Here is a 23,154-nt window from a genome sequence, read left to right on the forward strand (position 1 = left end):
AAAAAGGAGGAAAGGGAAGAGTACTTAGTGATATCACTCATTAGCCACCTTGTCACACAGGATGTGTGGAAGTAACGCATAAGCCACCTTCTCACAGAGGATGTGTGGAAGTAACACATAAGCCTAATGCTGTGAAAACACACTTTGTTTGTGCAGCATCCTCCCCTGAAACATGATTAATGCTGTGAATTGTAGAGACTGTTAGTTCAAACTCTGGAAGGCAGCAAAATATAGAGACAGTAATGCTGACATTCAATAAATAAAACACTTATCACACATATAGCTTCATATACAGAGTCACAGTTAGTGTTGTTGGTTGGATGGCAACACCAAGCTCAACTAAAGGGAAAAGCACATAAGCTTGTTTTGATAAAACACCAGTCTAAGATGACTTTGTCTAAAAATTTTGCACATCTTGACTACAGTACACCAAATAGCATATGTGCTTGTGTGGCATGCCCAGTATGCACCATAAGCAAGCATCATGATGTGTTACAGCTGGTTTTACCCTTTAATCACGGATGTCAGCATAAGGAAACAACTAGTGATTTATATAGTGACCTGAAAGTGAACACAATCATTGTGCTTTTTAGCTCTGTGTTTACAGTATGTAGTCTGTTATGTACCAACAGTGCTGAGGGAGAAGGTCTTGGTGGAACTGCAGGAGAAGCATTCATCTCCACCTGGGCTGGAGTTGGAATTGAAGTTTGATCTTGGGCTTGATCTGGTTCCTTGAGTTCCATTGTGGGATTTGGAGGCTGAAGCTCGCGATGCTTTGGTTTCTCAAGGCCCAAGTGGACAGAAAGCGAGGTTGTCTGTGTCGGGGGCTGAGATACAATGGGACTCCTTTGTTGAGGTTGGGCAGTAGGCAGAGGGGAACCTGCGATGTCAGTGTTGGGTTGGGGATTAAGGTAGGAGTTGAGGTGAGCAGGTGGGTCTGGGATGGTCACCGGGGTTAGTTTGAGGGAAGACACCTTACGTTCCTGAGCCTTTGTATTATTGGTGACAGATGAACTGCAACTGCTATCTGTTGGGACAGTGGACTGGTGTTCCTGTTGGACTGGGTTTTTATTGGTCTCTGAGTAGGAGTAAGAAGATTTGCTACTTATACTGTAGGATTCTTTTAAAACTGATTTTTCATTCTGAGTAAATGTTAGTGTACCCAGGTTAAAATTATTATCCAGGGCAACAAGGGAGCTGTAGTCTGGTGGATTAGTGCTAGTCGGTGAAAATGGGAAACTCTCCCTCCTTGGGGGTGGCAATGGGACATGACTGTAATCCTTGTTGGTCAGTTAGACAGGAACAGCCAGAATAAGTTCACAACAACAACAACAACAAATGATCAGCGAAAAGCTTCATATGAGTTATAAACAAATTGTTCAAATGACATAGTGTGGAAACTAAGCATTGTTATATGGTTTGTTTCATGCATTTCATACTCTTCTTATTCACAGAGAATCTTGGTAATTAATTTTTTTGTATTAAAGTCCAAACAGGAGTAAAAAAATTATGAAATACTAAAAATCAACATCTGTCAATGTGCTATGTGATATTTACCTGTGTTGGTGACTTTTTGTCCTGTAGGTTGGGTCTGACACTGCGAAAGCCTTTGGCAGCAAGAGATGAGCTGCTGGCATCTCCATTCTTAAGGCCGTCTGTGGCACTGCATGACCGCCAAGAATCTAAAGATAAAATTAATCTTCTTTTGATAATGTTTTATGGTGTCCAGTGGGATATTTCATAGCTTATTTTGTGGTTTGAAGTGTCACAATTCTCTGTTAGATTTAACAAAACAGAGCAAAAGAGACTTACCCAATTCTGATGAGTGAGATTCAGTCCCTAGAGATCATAGAAAGGATAAAGATATGTTAATAATAATAATAATAATAATAATAATAAATGTTCAAATGCCTCAAATGAATGTTCACATGATTACATGTCATTTATTTGAAAACACATAATTGTTTTTTTAATATCTTTTCTTTGCATCTCTCTGAATATTTAGCATGACATTAAAAGACACGAGGAAAAGATGCTGTAGATTTCTAACAACAAAACTGACAAATCAGTACCAGTATAAAGAAAATCTACACCTGCTTTTAAAAGACCATTTTAATCCCAAGAACAAGAAAAGACAGGAGGCCAATGAGGGGCCCGTTACCGAACATGAAAATTATGGAGCATAAGGATCACAGTACATTATTGAGGGAGGTGATGTGATCAAACCTACCAAGCTCCTAAACCCTGGAAAATGTTTTATGTCACACCACCTGTGTTCACTTCTGAACTCTTATTTTGTAGTCTTCTTTCCCAATTTCTGTTTTTTTAGATTTTTATCCTGACAGCTCCACCTCTCATCATCAGCTCTGATTAGTTTAACCTGTGCTCCTGTCAATTTACACCCCGATCGGCGTTCAGTTCACTGCCAGATCGTTAAATTATATACATCGATCAGCCATAACATTATGACCACCTGTGCAATTTAAATGCAAACCAAGACAGTGGTTCTGCCATGACTTATAACGTTTTAGGTCAGAACTGTCAGAAAGGTGATAATTCAACTATGTGTTTATTGTTGAGGTGAAAGTGGAGTCGTACTGGAGTGCGTTATGAGAAGAGGTGGTTGTAATATTTTGGCCACCTCATATATTTTAAACAGGGTGGCCAAAACACAGGTGGTAGAAATGTTATGCCTAATCAGTCTATATAGAACCGGGTAATTTCTGGGAAATTAAAAATAAAAAAACAGAGTCAAGAAAAAGCACAAAAACAACAAGAAAAGCAAAATACATTGTATACAATATACAGAGGAGAGATGGGTATTAGGTGTTTGATGTATGAGAGCCCCCCTGTAGTTTTTTCAACAAAAAAACAAAATATGAATGGAATGGATTAGCATTTTATGATGTCACAGTTCAAACATTGTTTAAGCAAACAGAGCCCTATTGAAAAGAATTTCAAAAATGCTTAAACCAGATGAGGTTGATGAAGCCCAAACATGAGCCACTTTTATTAAAACCTCCCTCATGCTTTGACCTACAGCTTACCTAAGTGCCCTGCATTTGTATTTATTTGCACAAATGTTATTTTGCTGTGTGTCTGTTAGTGTTAGTACCTGTAGCTAGGTTTGGTGAGCTCTGGACCTTCTTCATGGGTGAGAGTATGAGTGACAAAGCCACACTTTTGCGAGTGTATCCTCCGCTATCTGAAGAATCACAGCCAGGCAGGTGATCATAGAGGCAGGAGCAGCAGCACACATGCACATGCATATATACAAACACATGGATATGCATACATGCACGAATGCATCAAGCCAGAACCAGGCAAAGCACATGCATTGATTTTTACTGAGGCAGATTTGGTGACTAATGGTAATGATCTCAAAGTTTACACGGAAACTGGTGCACAGCAAAATTAAAAAAATTATAGTTAAATAAAGTAAGTGCTATATTACATTAGTTAATAATATTGTAGCCTAATAATTTATGTCAGAGTATGATTTTGATGGTAGGTATTAGAGAATTTTGAATCAAAATGAGCCTGGATACTTCGAAAATAAGTTTAAAAAAATAAAAAAATAAAAATTAGAAATCACAAATAGGCTATACATGAAATACCTGAAATTACATGGTGGACATTTGTTAATTGTGGAGAATTCAAGTTTTAATGTGGATTTTAAAAAAATATCATAAAATGTCTGTTTTGAAACACAATTATTAAAAGAACTCTAATAAATTAATTCACTTAGAACAGTTCTGCACAAGCTTAGCTACTGGACAGTTATTGTGATCATAGTCAGACATTTTTGCTGTTGGTTTTTATATAAATAAGTTGATTCAACAAATGTCAAACTTTGTGTTGTGTTCAGTATTATAAATATGGTCAAATGACTAAGATGAATCACATTACCACTGGCAGCCACACGGTGTTGGTGTGTGGTGTGGAGAGGGCTCAAAGATGGATTACTCATCAATGATTCTATAGCTGAAATACACACTAAGCTCAGGATGACTGCCAAGTTCAGGACAGAACTTTGGAATTGTATTGAGGGTGCAATACGTCACTGTGGTTAAAAGCTACAGGGTTACTATACTTATTGATGCTTTTAGTCACAATAACTAAGGCTCAAAATGGATCAGCACCAAAGTGGTAAAACAGGGTCAGGGTTAGAGTTACAGACTCATGCCTGTGGCAGAGAAAAAGTAGCACACAGAGCAACTTTGAAAATAGCTAGGTAGCCTGAAATGTATGAACACACTGACTTTTTTCACTTTAGAGTAAAATGAATGTAAACAATGATGTTATGTTCAATGAATAAACAAATACTAACAATTGTTTAACTTTGCTGCACAAAATTCAAAGGCATGAACTGAGGGCTCCACAATGTACTCACATAGCCTTTAAAGGCGTGTGGGTGGTTGTGTGTCTACATGTAGTACCTGTATTCATATTGAAGAGTGTGTCTTACTGATCGACTGCAGAGGGATACACTTTGATACACCTGGAAAACAAACAAAGTATTACACAAACAGTAACACAATAGCTATTGCTTTTTCCTTTTCCAATGATCTATATGTACAGAATAATTTTCCCAAGGCTCTTACAATGAATAATTAATTTATTGTAATCCAAATCAGCTTTTGTGTTAAATCTGTATTTAATCTCAAATATAATGTAAAGCAAATATTTTGGAAAACTACCAGCTTCTTGCTGCTTACTAGGCCAATGTAATTTCATTCTAATCACACAGTTTAAAAGCTAAAACCTCTGTACAGAAAGGGTGCTGACAGAATAATGGAGTTCGGGAGTAGGACTGCTGTATGCTGATACACTGCAAGTCAGCTCGATTTTTATTTCTTAGACACAATTCATTTTTACCCATCTTGAGAAGACCCATGTGCTGAGGTGGTGAATATCAATCTGATATATGAAATGAATAAACGGCACGTTAATTAAAAGGCAAAGTAAGGTGATCCACCGCCACCATCATCTCCAAGTTGTTCAGGGATCCGTAGTGAGCGAATTGAAATGGCAATTCAGCTGGACTGTCGCGGTGTTGAGCTTTGATAGCCTGAATATTGCTTAATATGTGCAGGGGTTGTGTCAGTTTTTTGTTGCCTTTTCCCCTCCCTCACAAAAGTGAAAGGGTATTTGGAGGTGGAACAGACACAAGATGTCATGAACCCTGAATACACCAGGAGAACTGTACTAAAGTTGATAAGATACTGATGTACTTGATATGGATGATCAAATAATCAGGAATGCATCAGCAATATTATGCATTTCTAATCCACTGCTACAATTAATCAATTAAATTGTTAAACTAAAGTAGCTAAAATGTTCATATCTGTTCATAATATCTTCTAAAAAGGGGAAAAGCTTTGGTAGCTCTGTCAAACACTTTCTTACATCTGATTTATTTTGAAACACTGTACAACAAAGATAATGTAAATCACACATACTTCCTGTCATGTTCAAAAAAGATGTTTATTCCAAAGTCTAAACCCCTGGAATCCAAATTTCGGAACATAAATTCTTCCAGCTAAGTCAGTGGCTTAATGACCTTAAATGTTTTACAGCACACAGATGAAACATAAATACCACTAATGATGATGATAAATAATACAGAATTCCATGTTTACTTAAATGTACCCATGAGATGGCTACCTCTTGCTATATGAAAAAGTTTACAGTATGGTGCATGATTGAAACGCATACTTCATGACACATTAATAGCAAAAGTATAGCAAAAGTATACATATCTCGTATACACACAGTGTCCACAAATGAGAAGAGTAAATTCTAAGATCCATTTCATATTGTGACAAAATCTTTCTCAAACAAACAAACAGACAACAATAAACCTATGCATGTACCAAAGATTTTATGTTGATAATACTGCACTACATTTCAGTTTTTTTTATATTTAAAAACTAGACAAAAATCTCTAATATGAAGTGCAGTACTATTGCGTATAGGACTACAACAAGCCAGGGGTCATGGGATACTTTCAGTCCCCCAAGACCTAATCCTAGTGCACCCTCATAAATCTTTCTGAGAAACACATACACATGCACTGGGATAAATCATGTGTCTGGCGTCGCAGGTTGTCTTCGTCCAAACGATAGTCAGATTATAAGCAGGATCATATTTCTTTGGGACACTTCGGCGGCAGCACAGCAGCTGTGGCCATAGTGCGATGTTATGGCTGGGCACAGGAAGAAAACACACCAGGCTCTACACAGAATAGCTTTATCTTTCCTGATAGATACTGCTGCATATAGTGTATTTTAAAGTTCTGTATGTATTTCAGCATGCTTAATATGTATAGCAGGGGAGCACAAAATCTTTCCAATAATATTCACTAAGTGGTTCTCTAAAATGCAACATCTAATGTAATAGATGATGAAGTGGTGGGAATTTATGTTGTCAGATCAAACACTTATCCCATGATATTATATTAATAAATAAACACTGTGAATGTCAATTCTCGAAATCGCTACATAGAATTCTACTTTAACTTTGATGTGAAAATTAAATTTGATAAAAAATTTATGATAAACAAGACCTTATTTTCCAGGCGGTTTTGGTTGTTGCGCTTGTTTTGCTGGCCAAAGCATGTGGTATCTTAAGTTTCTTTCGAGTCATTTTATTTTTTTACATTGCTGTGGTTTATCTACGGACTGTAATTTAGGCACTGGTGGATTACTCTGGAGACTAGTGTGTATATAATTACTGAGTGTAATAGATGTGGGACTGCAAATACACAAGTCAGTGCTATAAGCTGCAAGATGCTGTGATGTCCAACACCACAAGCCCATCAAGTCTCATTAGTCTGGTAAATGACCTACTGGGACCAATCTGGTATGTATCAGTGGACCAACATGGTCTGAGGACTGAAAACTCAAACATCAGACCCTGTAGTACCTGTGACAGGAACCTTGTTGTCCTATATTTTATTTTTCTTTATTTTTAATTTTTTTAATCAGAAGGATGTTCCTCACCTTAATGACATGGGTTTTAATATTGCTGGCAGTGACAAAACCCTTGCAGACACAAATTCATTTTTGAAGAAAAAAATAAAACAAAATTTCCCATGACCATGGGGATTTCAATATAAATTATTTTCATAAATTCCTTTGCACCATTTAAGAGACAATGTTTTGAAGACAAAGCTGGGTGCAATCAATGCCAATAGAGATGGGGTTATTGAAAAATGGAACAAACTATTAGCTTTGTCCTTAACAGAGGAAGATTAATTTAACTAGGTCCAGACTAAAATGAAGGGAAAAAGAAAACAAAGGAAAACCTAAGCCAGACAGTGTGACTATCAAAAGAAAGGAAAGAAAAGCATAAACATGACCTCATGCCCAGGATGCCATCACTCGCTGGCACTCTGCCTTGGCACAGACAAAACAAGGGTCTAGAGAAAATGTCAATATCCTTTTATGAAAAAAATGAACAGCACTAAAAACATGACAGTGTTCTTAGATCTTGTGCCTACTGGCAAATACTAAATTATAGTTTGCATTTTTTTCAAGCTCAACAATCCTCCCAGTTTTGCCCTGTACATCAGGAGGTCACTAGTTGAGACCACTCCTAAATAGGAACAGTTCACAATAAACCACGCCCACGCACAGTGGAAGAAACAGGTGTCAAATCAGTGTAAAACAACTAGTCTACAGTCTACAGTAATGCTCTGCAGTGAATGCCGCTTACATGCCCGAGCTCAGGACACTGATTAGGATAAACCTGAAGATGCAATGCAGAGCCATCTGTAAAAGTCACACTGCAAGAATCAGAGAGAACAAATCCCTCTCCCACAAAGCAACAGAATGTCCCTGGAGATCCAACATAAATCTCAGACAAGACATTGCTAGCCTTAAACCCAAGTGACAGGGAGAATGACCCCTCCAAAAAAGGCAGAATTTAGAATTCCTCCATTCCTAATGACTGAATTGCAGCCAAGTTATTTTAGTGGTGCATTTTTGTGGTAAAATGTGCGGAGGGCATAAATATAGTGAGAAAAACAAGAAGTTAAGTAAGTAAGAGTCAAACATTTACCTAGTGTGAATTCTGTGGACATTTTTTACAGCTACCAGTATTTCTAGTTCTGTTAGGGAGTATTAGTTTACAAACTCCGTTATACAGTAGACGTAAAACCAATCATTTCAATAGAATAAACTTAGGTACAGCAGTTACAATTTCTATAGTGCATTACCTTTTTTTTTACCACACTGGGACCTATAGCAGTTATAATTATGAGTTTAGGCCTCACTCTCCAGACAGACAAGTACTTAACCAAATCATGGTTAAAATGAATTAAATAATATAAATAAAAATTAATAAAGGGCTTTTATGAATTGCTAAAAAACATGGAAAAATGTTTCTTTTCTGATATAGTGTGGAGCTATTCATTCCTCTCAAATGACTCTTTCATGCTAAGGACTATTTCAAATCTTTTTTACACAAGTACAAAGCTACTCGTTAGCTGTAGGTCATTTTATAATTTTTTTCAGCAACATGTAACTGTTCTACCACCCCATAACTCCCACTAGTTGAACAACAGCTACTTCCAACAAAGTCTCCGTTATCGACCTTGTTTGTTCAACCTTGCCACTCATTAGCAGACCCCCCTCTGGCTGTATGAATGGATAGGAGAGGTCAATACACTGACCCTGCATGCCCACTCGCTGCCCATACTGCAAACAGAGGCCCATGTGTTTTGCAGATTGCATCACAACTCACTAACGAGCAGAGCTATTGGCCTGAGAGCTCTAATGCAATTATGCAACACAAGCCCTGGTACTGTGCGTCAGGGCTATGGGAAAAGAATGAATTGGATGTGACAAGTTGTGGGTTTGTTATCTTACCATTTCTACACAGAACTAAAGATGCATTCACTGTATACTGCTCTGGGGTTCATAGGGACAGAGTTAGAGAAGGCAAAAGGATGCAGAAACAAAAAGAGCATGGACAGAAATTTAACAAAAAGAAATAAAAACATATATGAACACAGGAAAAAAACTATAGATTTTATAGAGAAGGTACATGAAATAATGTCTGAAAACACAATACTAAAATGACATTGTAAATACAAAAAAAGCTACAGTAATATTCGGATGCAGTATTATGTAAGCTGTCTGGCTAAAGCCATCTGGGGACACCCAACATCACCAGTAAACAACACCTCTAGAGCTGCCAGTGTTTTCATCTCCACTTCTCCAAGATTAGAGCACTACGAATAGAGCTCAGTAATAAAAGCCAGTGATTACCGCAGGGCCCCAGGCTACACAACAAGTTAATGTACGCACAGCTACAATGAGTTGATAGGACAAACAAACAGAAGGACAATATTCCATGGAGCTGATGTCAAAGCAATTTTAAAGATGAAACTTGAGGTTTGCCCAACTAGATATTGTGAATGAAGTTGTAGCTTTAGCTTATTTCCCAGGAAGACAACCAACATTTTACAAATTCGAATTATGAAGCACAGGTTCTATAAAAACAAACTATCCCTTCATACTATTTTATGGGAATCGTTATAAACTCCTTATACAAGTGCAGGAATCCATAGGTGTTTGCCCGTAACTACCACCAACTGCAATATAAATGGATGTTTATGCAAAACAAATGCTGATTTAACTGCCTTACAGCAAAAAAATACATTTAGTCATTTACCTGACACTTTTACGCAAAGTAAACATTTACACACCAGGAGCAACTGGGGGTTTGGTGATTATATAGTATAGTGGTCTGCCCAATACATAAAACCTAGAATGTTTTGACAATATGTGGCATTATTTGCTTATGAAGATTTTCATCTGATGTGAATGGTAGTGAAACACATAATCTTAGCATTGTTTTTAGCACTTCCAGATAAACCCTCAAAGTGTATTACTCTTATAAGCAAGTTAGTTTTGTTTAAACTACAGCATTACAACGAAGAAGCATCGTGGATAGTGACACTTTATTATCTTATTGATATTTTGTTTAAGACTTGGGTTTCAAAAAGACTTTAGATGTTCATTTGTACCATTTCAGAATGCTAATGGAACAAATAAGTTGTTTAAATGCTTGAAGCAAGTGATAGACTAAAGCAAAATGGTTATCAGCTGTGGATAAGATTACATTCCCAATGCATAGTCAGGATTCCCAGGTACCAGGGTAAAGTGTTGTGCATGAAGATAAGAAGAACTCGATTAGCAGGGGGTGCTATATTTACTGCTAATGGACGGGACCCTTTACCCTCTTAGGTGGTCTGGGGGAGCAGGGAAATCTATCTGAAGAATCTTTATGGGTTCTATGTGTCAGGCATGAGGACATTTATTTTTTTATTTTACACTTTTTCCTAATTCAACACAGAATTAAAGAAAAGTTGTCTAATTTCAGTAGACAAATTTAGACAATATAGCAAATGTCTCAGAGAGGCAACAATCTATCCCTTTCTAATTAGTTTGAAAATAAGGAATAGCAAGTCAACTACTTTGTATACACAGAAAGTAATATTCTATAATAAGGCTGGGTTCATTTTAGTGGCCCAAGTCCAATCGTTTTGCCCTCAAGTAGCTAAAATCAGTTTTTTTCTAATCAGATCTGGGCCACCTTACTATGTGATTACAAATCTGAATTATATCCGATCTCTGAGAATGAGACAGGCATCAGAACTGTCCAATTGCAATTTACACGTTTTTTGTTTGTTCTTTTCAGCATCTCATCTGTGCATATTGCCTGTCATTGTCAGTCAGTGTCGATATGCCATACTCCCGTAAAAATAAACAGACCAGAGCAATGGACCTGGCACCAAAAGAAGAAAGAAAAGAAAAGAGTATCAAACACGGAACTGGAATTCTGTAAAGGTAACTTATAACTGTTTTTGTCTATTGTACTCCGCTTTGATACCCAGTTTTAGAAAGGAATGAGGAAGAGGAGGAGGAGCGTCAAAACAGGCTGACATTAACAAAGGAACTGTAAAGTAAAACAATGGTGTTTCTGTCCCTGTTAGACTTGGAGAATCCCATACATTTCCCATGGAAAAATATGATGCTCTTTAACAGTTACCTGTAAAAGGTGAGGTGCTTTACTACTGTATAAGTCAGGTCCAGAGGAATGAGAACCAAAGGAACCATGCTACAAACCAAGGCTGGGAACCACCCCTTACTATGTACCCAAGAGGTCAAGGTAACATTCCACAACACCTCTGAGACTGGCCTAATGGAGGGATTGGTGCAAGTCTTTTGTTGAGTGGGAAAGAAGAGACTATGGAAAGACCTGTAACAAGAGATGAAAGTATGTAAAAAGGGACAGAGGGAGGAAAATGAGATTGTAGTTCAAAATCATGGGAAGGTAAGAGGTGATGGTAAAAAGAACAGGAAGATTTGTAGAGCTAAACTGAAACTCTTCTTCACATTTATGCCATCAAGATGCAAAAGATAAGACAAAGTTGCAGTTCACTTCTGTCCAATTTTGTTTGGTCTTTTTTTCCCATTGACGCTTTAAAAGCTCTGCTACAGTTCATGTATATAATCTTGAAAATCCTCAAAACGTTTTTTTACTGCTGCTATTTCTGAAGTGACCGTGGTAGAAACCGCTGTTTTTATTTGACACCCTTTCCTGTGTCCAGTGTCACAATACAAAAATTCTACACTCAGTCTATAATTGCGGGTTTTGGCACAACGGAAGCATACAATTCCCTTTTGGTGTTTGGGTTTTAAAAGCTATTCAGACCTCTTCTAATCTGCACTCTCACTGATGTGTTCATATTAAGTAAATATAGATACATCACAAATGAATAGACAACGCAATAAGATCTGTGTTAGTCTGTACCCAAACACGACTAAAAAATACTGAAGTCAGACATACATTATGTGAAATATTATACAAAGGGTCTTTTTTGATTGGCAAAAGTTATTTTAAACCAATTTTAAACAAAGTTGTTTTGGAGTGAAAATGCACATATGCACATTATCTACTAATGATATGTTACATTTATCGGCGACATCTGACTTTGTGGTGAATTGGCGCTATATAAATAAAGATGAACTGAATCTCAAGCAGCACAGTGCTGGTGCAACAGTTCATCAAGTAGACAAAAGTGAACTCTTACCGTCATAAACCAAACACCTGGAGACTTGCAAAAAAGGGTCAGGTGTAGGTGATGTCTGAGTAAAATGCAGATGTTTCTTCTATTCTGATTTTGTTTTCCTTTGTCCCTTTGCTCAGGATAAGTCTGTCCTCTTGGTCAAGCGTTATTCCCAGATCTTTCTTAGTTTAATGCCTGGGAAGCACAGAGACAACAGAACGAGAAGAAAGTTAGACAGCCAAAGAGAGAGAGTGACCGGGATACAGAGTTCCCTGTTTGGGTGAAGCAGTGATCAGATACGGCTATTTTCAGACTCAGGCATGCTCGTCTATGAGACTGGAAAGTTACCCCCCACTGTAGATGGGTGGGGGCTAAGTGACAGGGCTGACTACCTCTATTTTATCCCACGCACACGTTTGCATGTATGTATACCACACAGTATGCTTTCTCGTGCATGCACAAAAAGTGCATCTATACATATCATATTGTGCAAAGAACCACAGTCATTTGCATTTATCATATTATGGTTCCGTAACCACAGGTAGATACACCTTTGGAAAGCTATGCAAGGTTATACAGACAGCAGTAAAGATATCAACAGATAGAGGGGTGTCAGAGAGCCTCTGCACGCCTATCTTTTTTTCCCTTAAAGTCACACAGCAGCCATTGTTGTTGGTGTGGGGCTATGTAAAGTTGCCTACCCCACACAGAAACTGACAGGAGTGTCAGTGTTCTCACATGAAGTTTTCCTTTCAGTTTCTGTTGCTGACACTTTGATTGGTTGGTGGAAGGGGTCTTTCACAGATGTGCATATGTCCATGCATAAGCAAGGAGAAGCACTAACATCCCCTCATTCCCTTTTCTTATGAAATCACAAATACGTCATGTGCAGTCACAAAGTGACAAATCAGGCTGCAAATATATACAAGCTAATTATATGTCCACTTACCTGTGTCAATAATAATCTCACTGCTGTGTAATACATATGGGAATGTATATTTGGGAATGACCGCACATGTACGGAACATACACAGGAGACAGGTCAGCCAGAAGCACCTCTAGACCACAGACTCCTTGCTATTCTCAGAATGATGATGTAACTACTGCTATTAGCATCTCATATTTAGAGCTTGGATACCTAAAACCTGACAGGCAACTGCTGTGCAACAAGTTATCTGGACCATTTCCATCTTCCTTACCACCCATACTCAAACAAAAATGGCCACAAAAATAAATAAAAAAATCAGTAACTAACAAATTACTGTGTAATAGGGTTCAGAAAGAGTGCAACAGTCACCACAAAAGGAAATTCATTAACTTATGGTAATGCAGCTCCATTAGTGGAGAGTGAATGCTCATAAGATTGCTGAGTGGTGACTTATGTTCCCCCACAAAATCAGATAGTCAAAACAACTGCAATTCAGACTGTTGACTGTTACAGTTGCTGCTGTTGCTTCCGGTTTGCTTTGCCCTGCCTAATTTCAGCTCTTTGACTGTGAGTTGATATCAATTTAGTTCACCTGTTTTTCTTTAAATGGGTGCAAGAACTCTACATTGTGCTAGAATAGCAAGTGCACACAAAAGAGTTTAGCCGGGTCATCAGTACGATTTTTAAAAGGATATAAAGGCACAAAATCAAAATGCTAAACACATGAACAAGCTCAGCCAAGAATCAACCTGTTGCCAATCTTTAAATGGAGCATGGATGGACTTAGTCGGGTTGTCGTCATGCCAGTGATGAAGTGGTAATGTAACAATTCACCTAATTGGGCAAAGAAGGCTTCAATGATAAGCAGCACTCCTGCACAAGCCTCAGACATTGGAGTTCTCACAGTGCACTACAGCCTGTATACAGACATGATCAGAAAGCAGTAAGCCCCCAGAATTTTCTGGTCCCGTGCCAAGGTTCAGTGAGGTGTGGGGAAATTTGACAACAGAAGGGTGCTAATGATGAAATCTAGGGGACTGCATCAGAGTATCAGGGGACCAATAAAAGTAGTGAAGGAGTTATGCGTATTACCCAGTTTATGATTGTGATGTATTTACCACAGTCTTTATATTTTAACCCGACTGACGGACAAATCTTCATTAACACATAACAAAAAAACAAAACAAATCTGGATCACACCCATGTGAAATTCTGCATTTGAAGGAATTATTTGTATAAACAATTAAAATCAAAATAAATGATATCATTATAGTACCAGAGCAAACTATTTTTATAGCAAGTGACATGTGCTCACACTCAAACACAGCGATACTTTGACCTGTGAGCCATTCTGGACAGTAGCCGTGTCGACACGGTCTCAACCAAACAGTTTCAACACCTAATTCATTATCAGCTTCTGCAAGGCCCTGCCATTCCCAGTTAAGTAAGTGGCAGGATATAAAAAGCAGAAGAGCTGTGCGTGCACACATTAGTAAGTGTCAGTAATTGTAAAATGCATGAACCTGAACAAATCCACATCTATATTGTTTAACTGGCACACAGTGCAGAAGAATATGAGCTAGAAATTCAAATGTTGTATGTCAGGATTTTTTGTGGGACAGGGGCCACAAATTACCTTTTTTGCTATATGCCTTATATACATAGTTGTAAAAATGTTTATTGTACCTGGGAAAAAACTAAACAAAATCTTATGCCCCACTAACCTTTATAAAGCAGAATGCACAAATAGACACAATTATGGAAAAACTGTTCTAGAGTCTACAATTTAGAATATCACACTACTAAATACTCTGTATTTAAAAAGATATATTGTTTGCTAAATTTACTAGGAAGATTACTAGCAAAAAATAAAAAATAAAACCTCAGAATTTCTTGGGTTGTATAAAAGTTCACGGCATTATATAACTGAGCATAAGTTGATGCTGTTAGCCACTTTTATTGTCAAATAGTTTTAGATACACAGAGCATTATTGTGAACAGTTAAGCTAACGTCTAATTAAGTAACCTGGGCCCCTGATGATCCCAATTAAAAGCAAACCAATTTGGTTAGAAAAGAGAACTAGCTCAGCAGTTTAGGCAAAGTCACGAGTACCAAACAGCTTGGAAAACTCTGAAGTATTTGGTCATTTAGAACACTCAAACAGTAAGCATGTCCTACAGGGGGCCCCTATTATCAGTGAGACTAAGAATTGGGCAAGCTTTTTTGCACACCACTAGAGCCATGACATCAGCCTTCGATAAAAGGCGGAGAGAAGGGATAAAAGGCAGCACAGGGACAATGAGGAAAGACTGGGCACCAAAACAAGGAAATAAACACGACAAAAGAAAATTAAAAGGAATGTCTGCGTGTGTGAAAGAAAGAGAGAGAGAGAGAGAGAGAGAGAGAGAGAGAGAGAGAGAAGAGGAGATGATGAAAGTAAGCTCCTGTTATGTTGTGTACTTTCATGAAAATAACGTGTCATTCTCATTTCCTGATGGCTGCTCTTATCCCTTTTCTCTCTCCGTCTCTCTTACTCCACCTCCATCCCTCAGATATGCGTTCACACCATCACGCATACCATACTATTTCAGTAACTAAACTGGCAGGTGCAACTGAGTTAACAGTAACATAAATACAAAATATAAAGGCACACTTTATGGCTCGTTGGTCATCAATCAAGTGAAAATGCTGTGACCACCCATAAAGTGTGTATATATAAGCCTGTATGGCAGGCTGTTTATTGGCACAGCAGCCCTGAGGCAGACAGCAGCCAACTGTTGCTCATCATATTGCATCCTGCTGTGTGGCTTCCTCTCTCCAAGTCACAAGTTATGCGGTAATAGATATACACAAAAACCAAAAGTCAAAAATACAAACCTCTAAAACCTACAACACACACAAGCACACGTTCCGGATCAGCCACACTGGCAGTGGTAGGATGTCCTGGAATGATATTGTTACTCCTCGTCGCTCCCAGGACACCTCCCCAGTCTCCCTGTTCACTCAGTATTCAAATGGGCCTTACAGATACCATACATCGCTGCTTTTTTTCCTCCTCATTACATCATCCTTTTATATACGTTAACAAGAAGCTCCAAAGAAAACAGATGGTTCCTTACACAGCAACATATTAGCCTTAAAATATTAAATACACTCCTGCAGTAGCCCCCCCAGCTTTATAGCCATGGATTTTCATTCCATCTCTCCACAAAGTAGCAACTGCCTGGTTTCAATATTTGATGGCAGGGGAATGTAACATACACACCAGCAGCAAGAAGGAGGAAAACCTGTAAGTCATTATTGACTTTAAGGCTCCCCTCTGAGCCACTGGCCCTCATAATACACCATACTCAAAAGGTATGGAAAATTTATTGTGCTGCTATACAGCAAATATTAGCATCATAAATAAAGTATCTCCACTGGGCACAAAAGTAAACTCAGTAAGTTCTCTCTTTTGTCCTAAGGAACTGGAGAGGATAACTTTGTACTTATGTTTTGCATTATTACCCTGTCTGAGTTGTCCACTGTGTAAATTTAAGCTGACAATAGAGATTATCCTAAGCATTTGGTAATGTAGGTTAAACACGGATATCTCAATTCATATTTATTGTTCTCATGCAGACTGCACACAGTCCGCTCATACTGACCGTCTTTACAACTAATGTTTATCCCACAGCTTAAAAGCTTGTGGTGTCAGTATTTAACATCATTGCAACCCTGACCGCATCTTCCTTTAATGTACTGGAAACAGCGGTCCACCGGAATGCACTTTAGTTGAAGCAGAGGCCACCTTACCGCTGATTCATCAGCCTTGGTTTGGACCATTGCAACCTCCTGGGGCATTTTTGCTTGCGGTGCACTTAGAAAATAGAAAATAAAATCTCAGAATAGCATGTTTGCCTCCCGAAGCCCCACGGAATTCGGCTCTAGGTCAGTGCCGCGGAGGGAGAGACATTAGACCCAAGAACAAGAACGCTGACACCGCTAACGCCGTGGGAACCTTACCTGAAAGCGACTGTGGCGTCACTCGATTACATTCTGCAAGCACGTCGCCAGGTAATCGTCTGCCTTTCCCTAGTGCTCACACACACACACACACACACACTGGAGAACAGCATCTCGGAAGCTGGCGCGGTGTCTGTGTGATGAAACCGTATACACCTGTTATTCGATGCGCACGGATGCTGCCGCTGTCGCTCGGCTAACTGAAGCCTGCTCCCTCTGTCTAATGCGCTAAAACTTACGACCCAACCCGTAAACGAAGGACTGACGCGGCGGCACAGCTACTTACCGCGCGCCTTTCATTTTGCAGCGCTACCGTCGCACCGCCGTCCAACCCGACCCCGCCGGTGTCTCTAAAGCACTCGCGACCATCCAGAAATGGCCAGAACCTGCCTCCCGTTTCCGTTTGATTAGTACTGAATGATGCCGCGGCTTCGTGCGCAAAATGGCCTCTGTTTTTTTTTTCATTCAGCAACAGTCTACCGCGAGCTTCTCATTGGGTCTGCGTGTAGCCATGGCAACGCCCGCGGTTGAGTCAGTGCGGGCAGAGACACACACGGTGACACTGACCCAGGATCAGTTTGTGGAGGCTGCGGGCTGTGTGTCAGTGGATAAATCCGGTCAGTAACATCCATGAAAAAACCGTGAGTCATATAATGTTGCAAATAGTGACCAAACATTGGGGCTGTAGTTTATTTAGAAACAATTCCACATACACAGTGCTGCTGCTCCAAATCCACAACTTAAAATAGGACCAACCAAATCTGCACTATTTACTTCAGTTTGAGTGGCATTATAATAAAGTCGGGCTCAGGAAAGGGGCACCCATGCAGGGAACAGCTAGTCTGGCAGAGTTTCTATGTGCAGTGCCAGGGGTTCCGAACCCTGACCCTTAAAGCCCACTGCCCTGCTTGTTTTCTAACTTACACACTGGTCATTACCTTGAACAGGTGTGTGCATTCAATCCGAACCCGGAAGACACCAGTTCCCCTTGTCTTACCCCACCTCACCCAACCCAAATCTCCTGGGGTAAGAGAAGGAACTGGGGTTAAAATCCCCTACTCTAGGGAGCCTAAGGTAAAACAGTTTTAGTTTAAATACTGTTCAGACATTGTATGGTAAATGGCAGCTCCATTATTGCCATAGTCACACAGAAACCAACCTGTGACTTCACACCTGAAATAACTTGACTAATCCTAAGGGAAAATTAATTGGGGATGTGGGGTGTAATAACGGTAGGGGGCTGTTGTTGGGCATTTAACAGGGTCATCTAGAGCAGTAGTTCTCAATCCTGGTCTTTTCAAATAACCCTGCACTACCCAATGCTGACTGACTGGATCAGGTGTAATTATTCAATCAAAAGCTGAAAGATCTCACATGAGGGTGCAGTGGGGGAAGACAAAGTGATGTGGTATCTTCCAGCATCTGATTGACTAAAAACACCTGATTGAGGTGATCGGCAGAATGACAATAGGAAAACAAGCAGGGCATTGGGCTTTGAGAACCAGGGTGAAGGGCCAGAGATTCAGTTGAAGAAAACGTTTCACTCAGAACTGACCAGGGTGTTACTGATCCTTTAAGTTAGAGACATGAGACTCAAAATAAGTTCATTCAGTAAAATACGTCACTTTTAATCAAGCAGAAATCACTGAAATTCTAGCAAAATTTGGAGGGTTTATGGAGGAAGACTGGTTACCTTCCTCCCTTAGATTTATTATAGACACTAAGTTAGTTGGTAATCTTTCATGTAGAATATTGCAGAGACAATCTGCCAAATGCGGTTGCAGGATTTTACTAGTAGCCTAAAACTACTGTGTCGTGAGGTGTTTTGGATAAATACATTCTGCAGTCAATCATTAATCGTGAAGTGTTGAAGTTTGAGTTGCTAACAGAGATCTGGCATGTTTTTGGAACAGCAAATCCATCCTGCAACCATGAACAGTGTTTAACTGTTATATGTGTGCATTTATATCGACAATGTTGGTTTTAACACACGGTGTTTAAATTAAAGCTGACACTTTAGCGGAAAAGCCTGCTGCCCTTGCTGGGTAAACATTAGAAAAAGGATTATTTCCTGTATCTTTGAGTGTTTCCCTGTTTTTGTTTTAATGCTGGCTTCATTTAACAAAGCGGCCGATCCATGTTTTGATTTCTGATGACTTAACTGTGGAATTCTCCCCATCTGTGTCTGTCTGACTCCCTCTGTCTTGCACACACACACCACATTGGTAAATTATTTACAGACTGCATAGTAGCCCCTTGTAGCCAGTGCTAGGTGTCCTGTGACACAGCTTACCTACCGTACTTTATTATAGTAAAAAAAACATTTTTTTTGGTTTAGATCTATTTATTATTATTTAATGTATTTATTTTCTGCAAGCCTGGAAGAAATTCTCTATTGCTCAGGAATTCTTAGCATGATGTGGCTGAATGATACAGTAATTATATGTAAATATCTGACAAATATAGTCAAAACCTTTTTGAACATGAACTATCTTGCTAGTAGTGCCAGTATGTTTTCACTTACTAAACAAAATGGCATTAATAGCACTGTGACAAAGCTAGCTCATATGAGCTTTATTCGAAATCAAATTATTGACCCTATTTGCTAATAAATAGTAGTGGATAATACTGTAAAATAGTGGATAATACTGTAACAGGCCATGTTTGAATGTTAACGGGAAAGGGAAACTTTTTACTTTGATAAATTAATTTTGCTGATTTTCTTAATAGGTTTTCGCTATAATTCTCTTAGGTTTTGACCCTACATTGTAACAAGCCCTGAGATGAATCTTTACATTATATAAATACGCTTCAATTGTAATTGAACTGAATGTCATCTTACATATACATATTTCCTCATCTTACATTATTAACAAATATCTAATCAACGGTTTTAAAGCTACTTTTAAACCATGCAGAAAGAACCCTTTCTTCTCTCAACATGAAAGGCGTACAGATTTAGACTGTTATTGATAGATGACCTTTGTGAGGTGTCAGCAAGACCACATCTGTGAGCGTGTGCTCTTTTGTGCACATGTGCATGCTTGTGTTTGGTCTTTTATCACCAGCTCTTATGTGCAGCATAGGCCGCCCTTACTGGATCTTATTGTTGTCAAGTGGGTGCATTTTATAGATGATATGCTATCCAGAGACATATTATTAGCATTCTGTTTCAACAGAACCAGGCAAGATGATGGAGCGCCATATGTGGGGTATGCAGTAGACCTATGATCGTATAGTTGCGGGCATACTAAAGGGCAAAGCTTAGGGTAATACATCACATAATGGAAAAGTTTCTCCTGGACTGTGTCACTATAGAGGAATCTTTCCCATACCCCTCTGAAAGCCAAGAATCAACTTTAGGCAGAAGAGGGGGCCACCACCATGCAGTATTTATTGGAGTCAGGTCAAGTGATGACCAATAGCTGACCTTTCATCCAAATGCATACATCAGAATACTTCCCTTCATAGTATTTCCCTTTAAGGACGGTGACATGAACCTTAGAGGGTGTGAAATTATCAGCCAGGTGTCAAACTTTTATGGCCACGGTCACACATCTTCATCCACATCATGTCTATTTACCCAAGTGTTAACATAGGGAATACTACCCCCACACACTCCCAGCCTCTCTTATAATAACCTGCAATAAAGAGGAGCAGACTGCCATCTGGCTCTTGTTGAAAAAAATAAACTCTTTTATCTGAGCAGTGGCATGCTCCCATCTTTCCACTGTTGCTTTCCAAAGAGATCCACATTTGGAACAGCTGATACTGAGGTTCACTCATCTGGCCAATGTTGAAGGAGAAACGGTGGTGCTGAATAATAACAAGACATTGTCTGGCAGTGACATCATGCCACTTCCACTTACATTTCAGACTTGCTTTGATGTCTAAGAGCTGACCTGATGAAATGCCTATAAGCAGATCTGTGAGAACCAGGCTGCTGCTGGAGAGTCCTGCGTCATCTGTCTGTTCAGCAGTGTCACTGAATAAAGTGAATATCACTCCTTGACTTTCTCTATATGGCTCTAAGCATGTAAAATATTTTCATGCCAATGGTGTTGTTTAACTTCCCTGCTGGACCCCATTTTATTTCACATGTCTGCCTTAATTAAAGATAATTGGATGCTGCAATTTTAACAGAATCCATCTCTCATAGACAGAGACAGTGAAGAAGACAAAACTTGAACCTGCATCTAACCCTAACCCTCCAAGTTCATTTGGAGCTGTATGAATCAGAAATAGCACTACACAGGGAAAATGCCAATGTCACTCGCAGCTCTCCAAACAGCGGAGACTGCAGTGTTTTGACAGAAGCTGTAGAGAGGCTGCAGAAAAATGTATGAGGAGAGAAGACGAAGAGTAATAGAATAACAAATAGCAATTCAAAGGACATAGTGCCACAGGCAAACATTTAGCTTATACAAGTCGACATCAGCCCTGTGATAGATTGGCAACCTGCCAAGAGTGGACCCCGCCTCCTGCCTAATCTCCACTGTTATTTGCTTTAGGACCCCTGTGACCCTTAACAACATTAATGGTAAAAATAATGGATGGATAGAAGTTGACATCACCATTAGGTAATTCTGATAGATATTACCCAATGGAATCTTAACAGCATGTTCACGTGTTTCATGGCTAACAGAAATTTCCATGAACCTATTTTGCTTCTTCCCTTTGCCATGCAGCTCCAATTTATAAATGCTTTCTATAGACATGTTTGTAACACCAGTGTGCAGTTATCTATATATATATGCATAATTTAAAATAATTTAAATTCAATTGTAGTTTTGCACAAGCTGTGAAATTATCAATAATGAATGACAGACTTTAATAAAAAATTTAACAGCTCTTAGTAAATAAGGCGTGTATTGCGTTCTATGGCATATTGCAAGAACTCAATGTCTGAGCCTACTCAATGTTGATAATATCTGCATACTTGTCTTTTTATATTTTTATCTTTATATATTTTTCCAATAATGCTGAAGATGTTTGGTGGGTTAGAATAAGTTTGTCTGTAAAAGTCTAATGCACATATTTTTTTATCTTGCACATAAATTTGCTAATAGCTGGTTTAATAGTCAGAGATGTGGTGCTGTGGTCTGCCTGATGTTTTTGCGTCGTCGAAAGCTCCGCTAATCAATAGTTTCTATAATAACAATGGACCAAATGACTGTGTAAGCTGAAACTGATGCTCCTAGTGACAACACTACAGAAAATCATAAAATGAATCGGTTTTCAAACCAGCCTTAGGTCATTGTTTTGGTTGTATTGTAATAAACCCCTGTTTGCAACTATATCAGACAGCTGTTTCCAGCAGAAAAACGACACTGTATGCACCTGCTCTGCAACAAAATTCACACAGATAAAGTTCTTGACTGGCTGACGGTGATTTTTCTCAGGAGTAAATGGAGAATAAAACATAACTAAAAGAAGCAAAATCGGATTTTCATTAATTTTCATTCACATACATTTCTTTCAGCGTGAGGTACAGTACACAATACGCATTCCTTAATGAAGTGACAACAGTTGAGAACGTGGTCTCCCAGAGTCAAGAGCGAGCAAACGTTACACCAGCATTTAACACTAACTCACTGTCAAGCAGAAAAAAAACAGCTTCTCTTCAGATATAATGTGGTATAAAGAGCCATGCTTACCTGTATAGCATAATGCAAAGCAATCCTTGCTGGGGCTTTTTCTCCCTCTAAGTGAGGATTCAGCAGCTGTTCAACATTCACAGGCAGCTCACACCAACAGAGCAGCAGACGCTGTAGTTGTATAATGAACAGAGTGAAACACTGTAATTACAACAGCGGGACACAAGGATGCTTCTAGGCTACCAGAGTGCTAATTATTCTATCTCTCTCTCTTGCAATTTTCTCAACTGTGAAAATACACAGGGGATAATAGTTATAATAGTCTAAAACCCACAAGCAGCTGATGTGCTCGGTGTGAGGACTATTACAGTACATGGTAATAAAATTCCACTTACGGTTTACTCTCAGTCTGATATAATCTACAGAGCATTATGGATGCACAATTTCTATAGTATTCAAACTTCTTGCGGTGTCATATGTAAAGAATATAAAGTTCGGCTTTCAGCCTCAGTGTGAGTTTTTTATAAATAGCAGCATGGCT

The 23,154-nt window shown here is 38.9% G+C and overlaps 1 protein-coding gene across 27 annotated transcripts in view; it reads right to left on the reverse strand.

Moving 5' to 3' along the window:
- Nucleotides 1-23,154, reverse strand: part of LOC137123558 (sorbin and SH3 domain-containing protein 2-like) — a 49,460-nt gene extending 26,306 nt beyond the window's left edge. For 11 of the 27 annotated variants that reach the window (XM_067497480.1, XM_067497478.1, XM_067497476.1 and 8 more), the window contains exons 1-8: nt 23,009-23,152; nt 22,674-22,784; nt 12,107-12,277; nt 4,440-4,501; nt 3,116-3,205; nt 1,813-1,839; nt 1,558-1,682; nt 627-1,280 (exon numbers count right to left, since the gene is read on the reverse strand). In XM_067497480.1, the coding sequence (XP_067353581.1) occupies nt 627-1,280; nt 1,558-1,682; nt 1,813-1,839; nt 3,116-3,205; nt 4,440-4,449 (906 nt within the window). In that variant the 5' untranslated portion in view covers nt 4,450-4,501; nt 12,107-12,277; nt 22,674-22,784; nt 23,009-23,152. Of the gene's footprint in view, nt 1-626; nt 1,281-1,557; nt 1,683-1,812; nt 1,840-3,115; nt 3,206-4,439; nt 4,502-12,106; nt 12,278-17,016; nt 17,182-17,302; nt 17,450-22,673; nt 22,785-23,008 lie in introns of those variants that run through there. The other 16 variants (XM_067497479.1, XM_067497477.1, XM_067497466.1 and 13 more) reach the window with 12 other exon arrangements.

Source organism: Channa argus, chromosome 3, assembly GCF_033026475.1.
Source record: "Channa argus isolate prfri chromosome 3, Channa argus male v1.0, whole genome shotgun sequence".
NCBI classification, from domain to species: domain Eukaryota; kingdom Metazoa; phylum Chordata; class Actinopteri; order Anabantiformes; family Channidae; genus Channa; species Channa argus.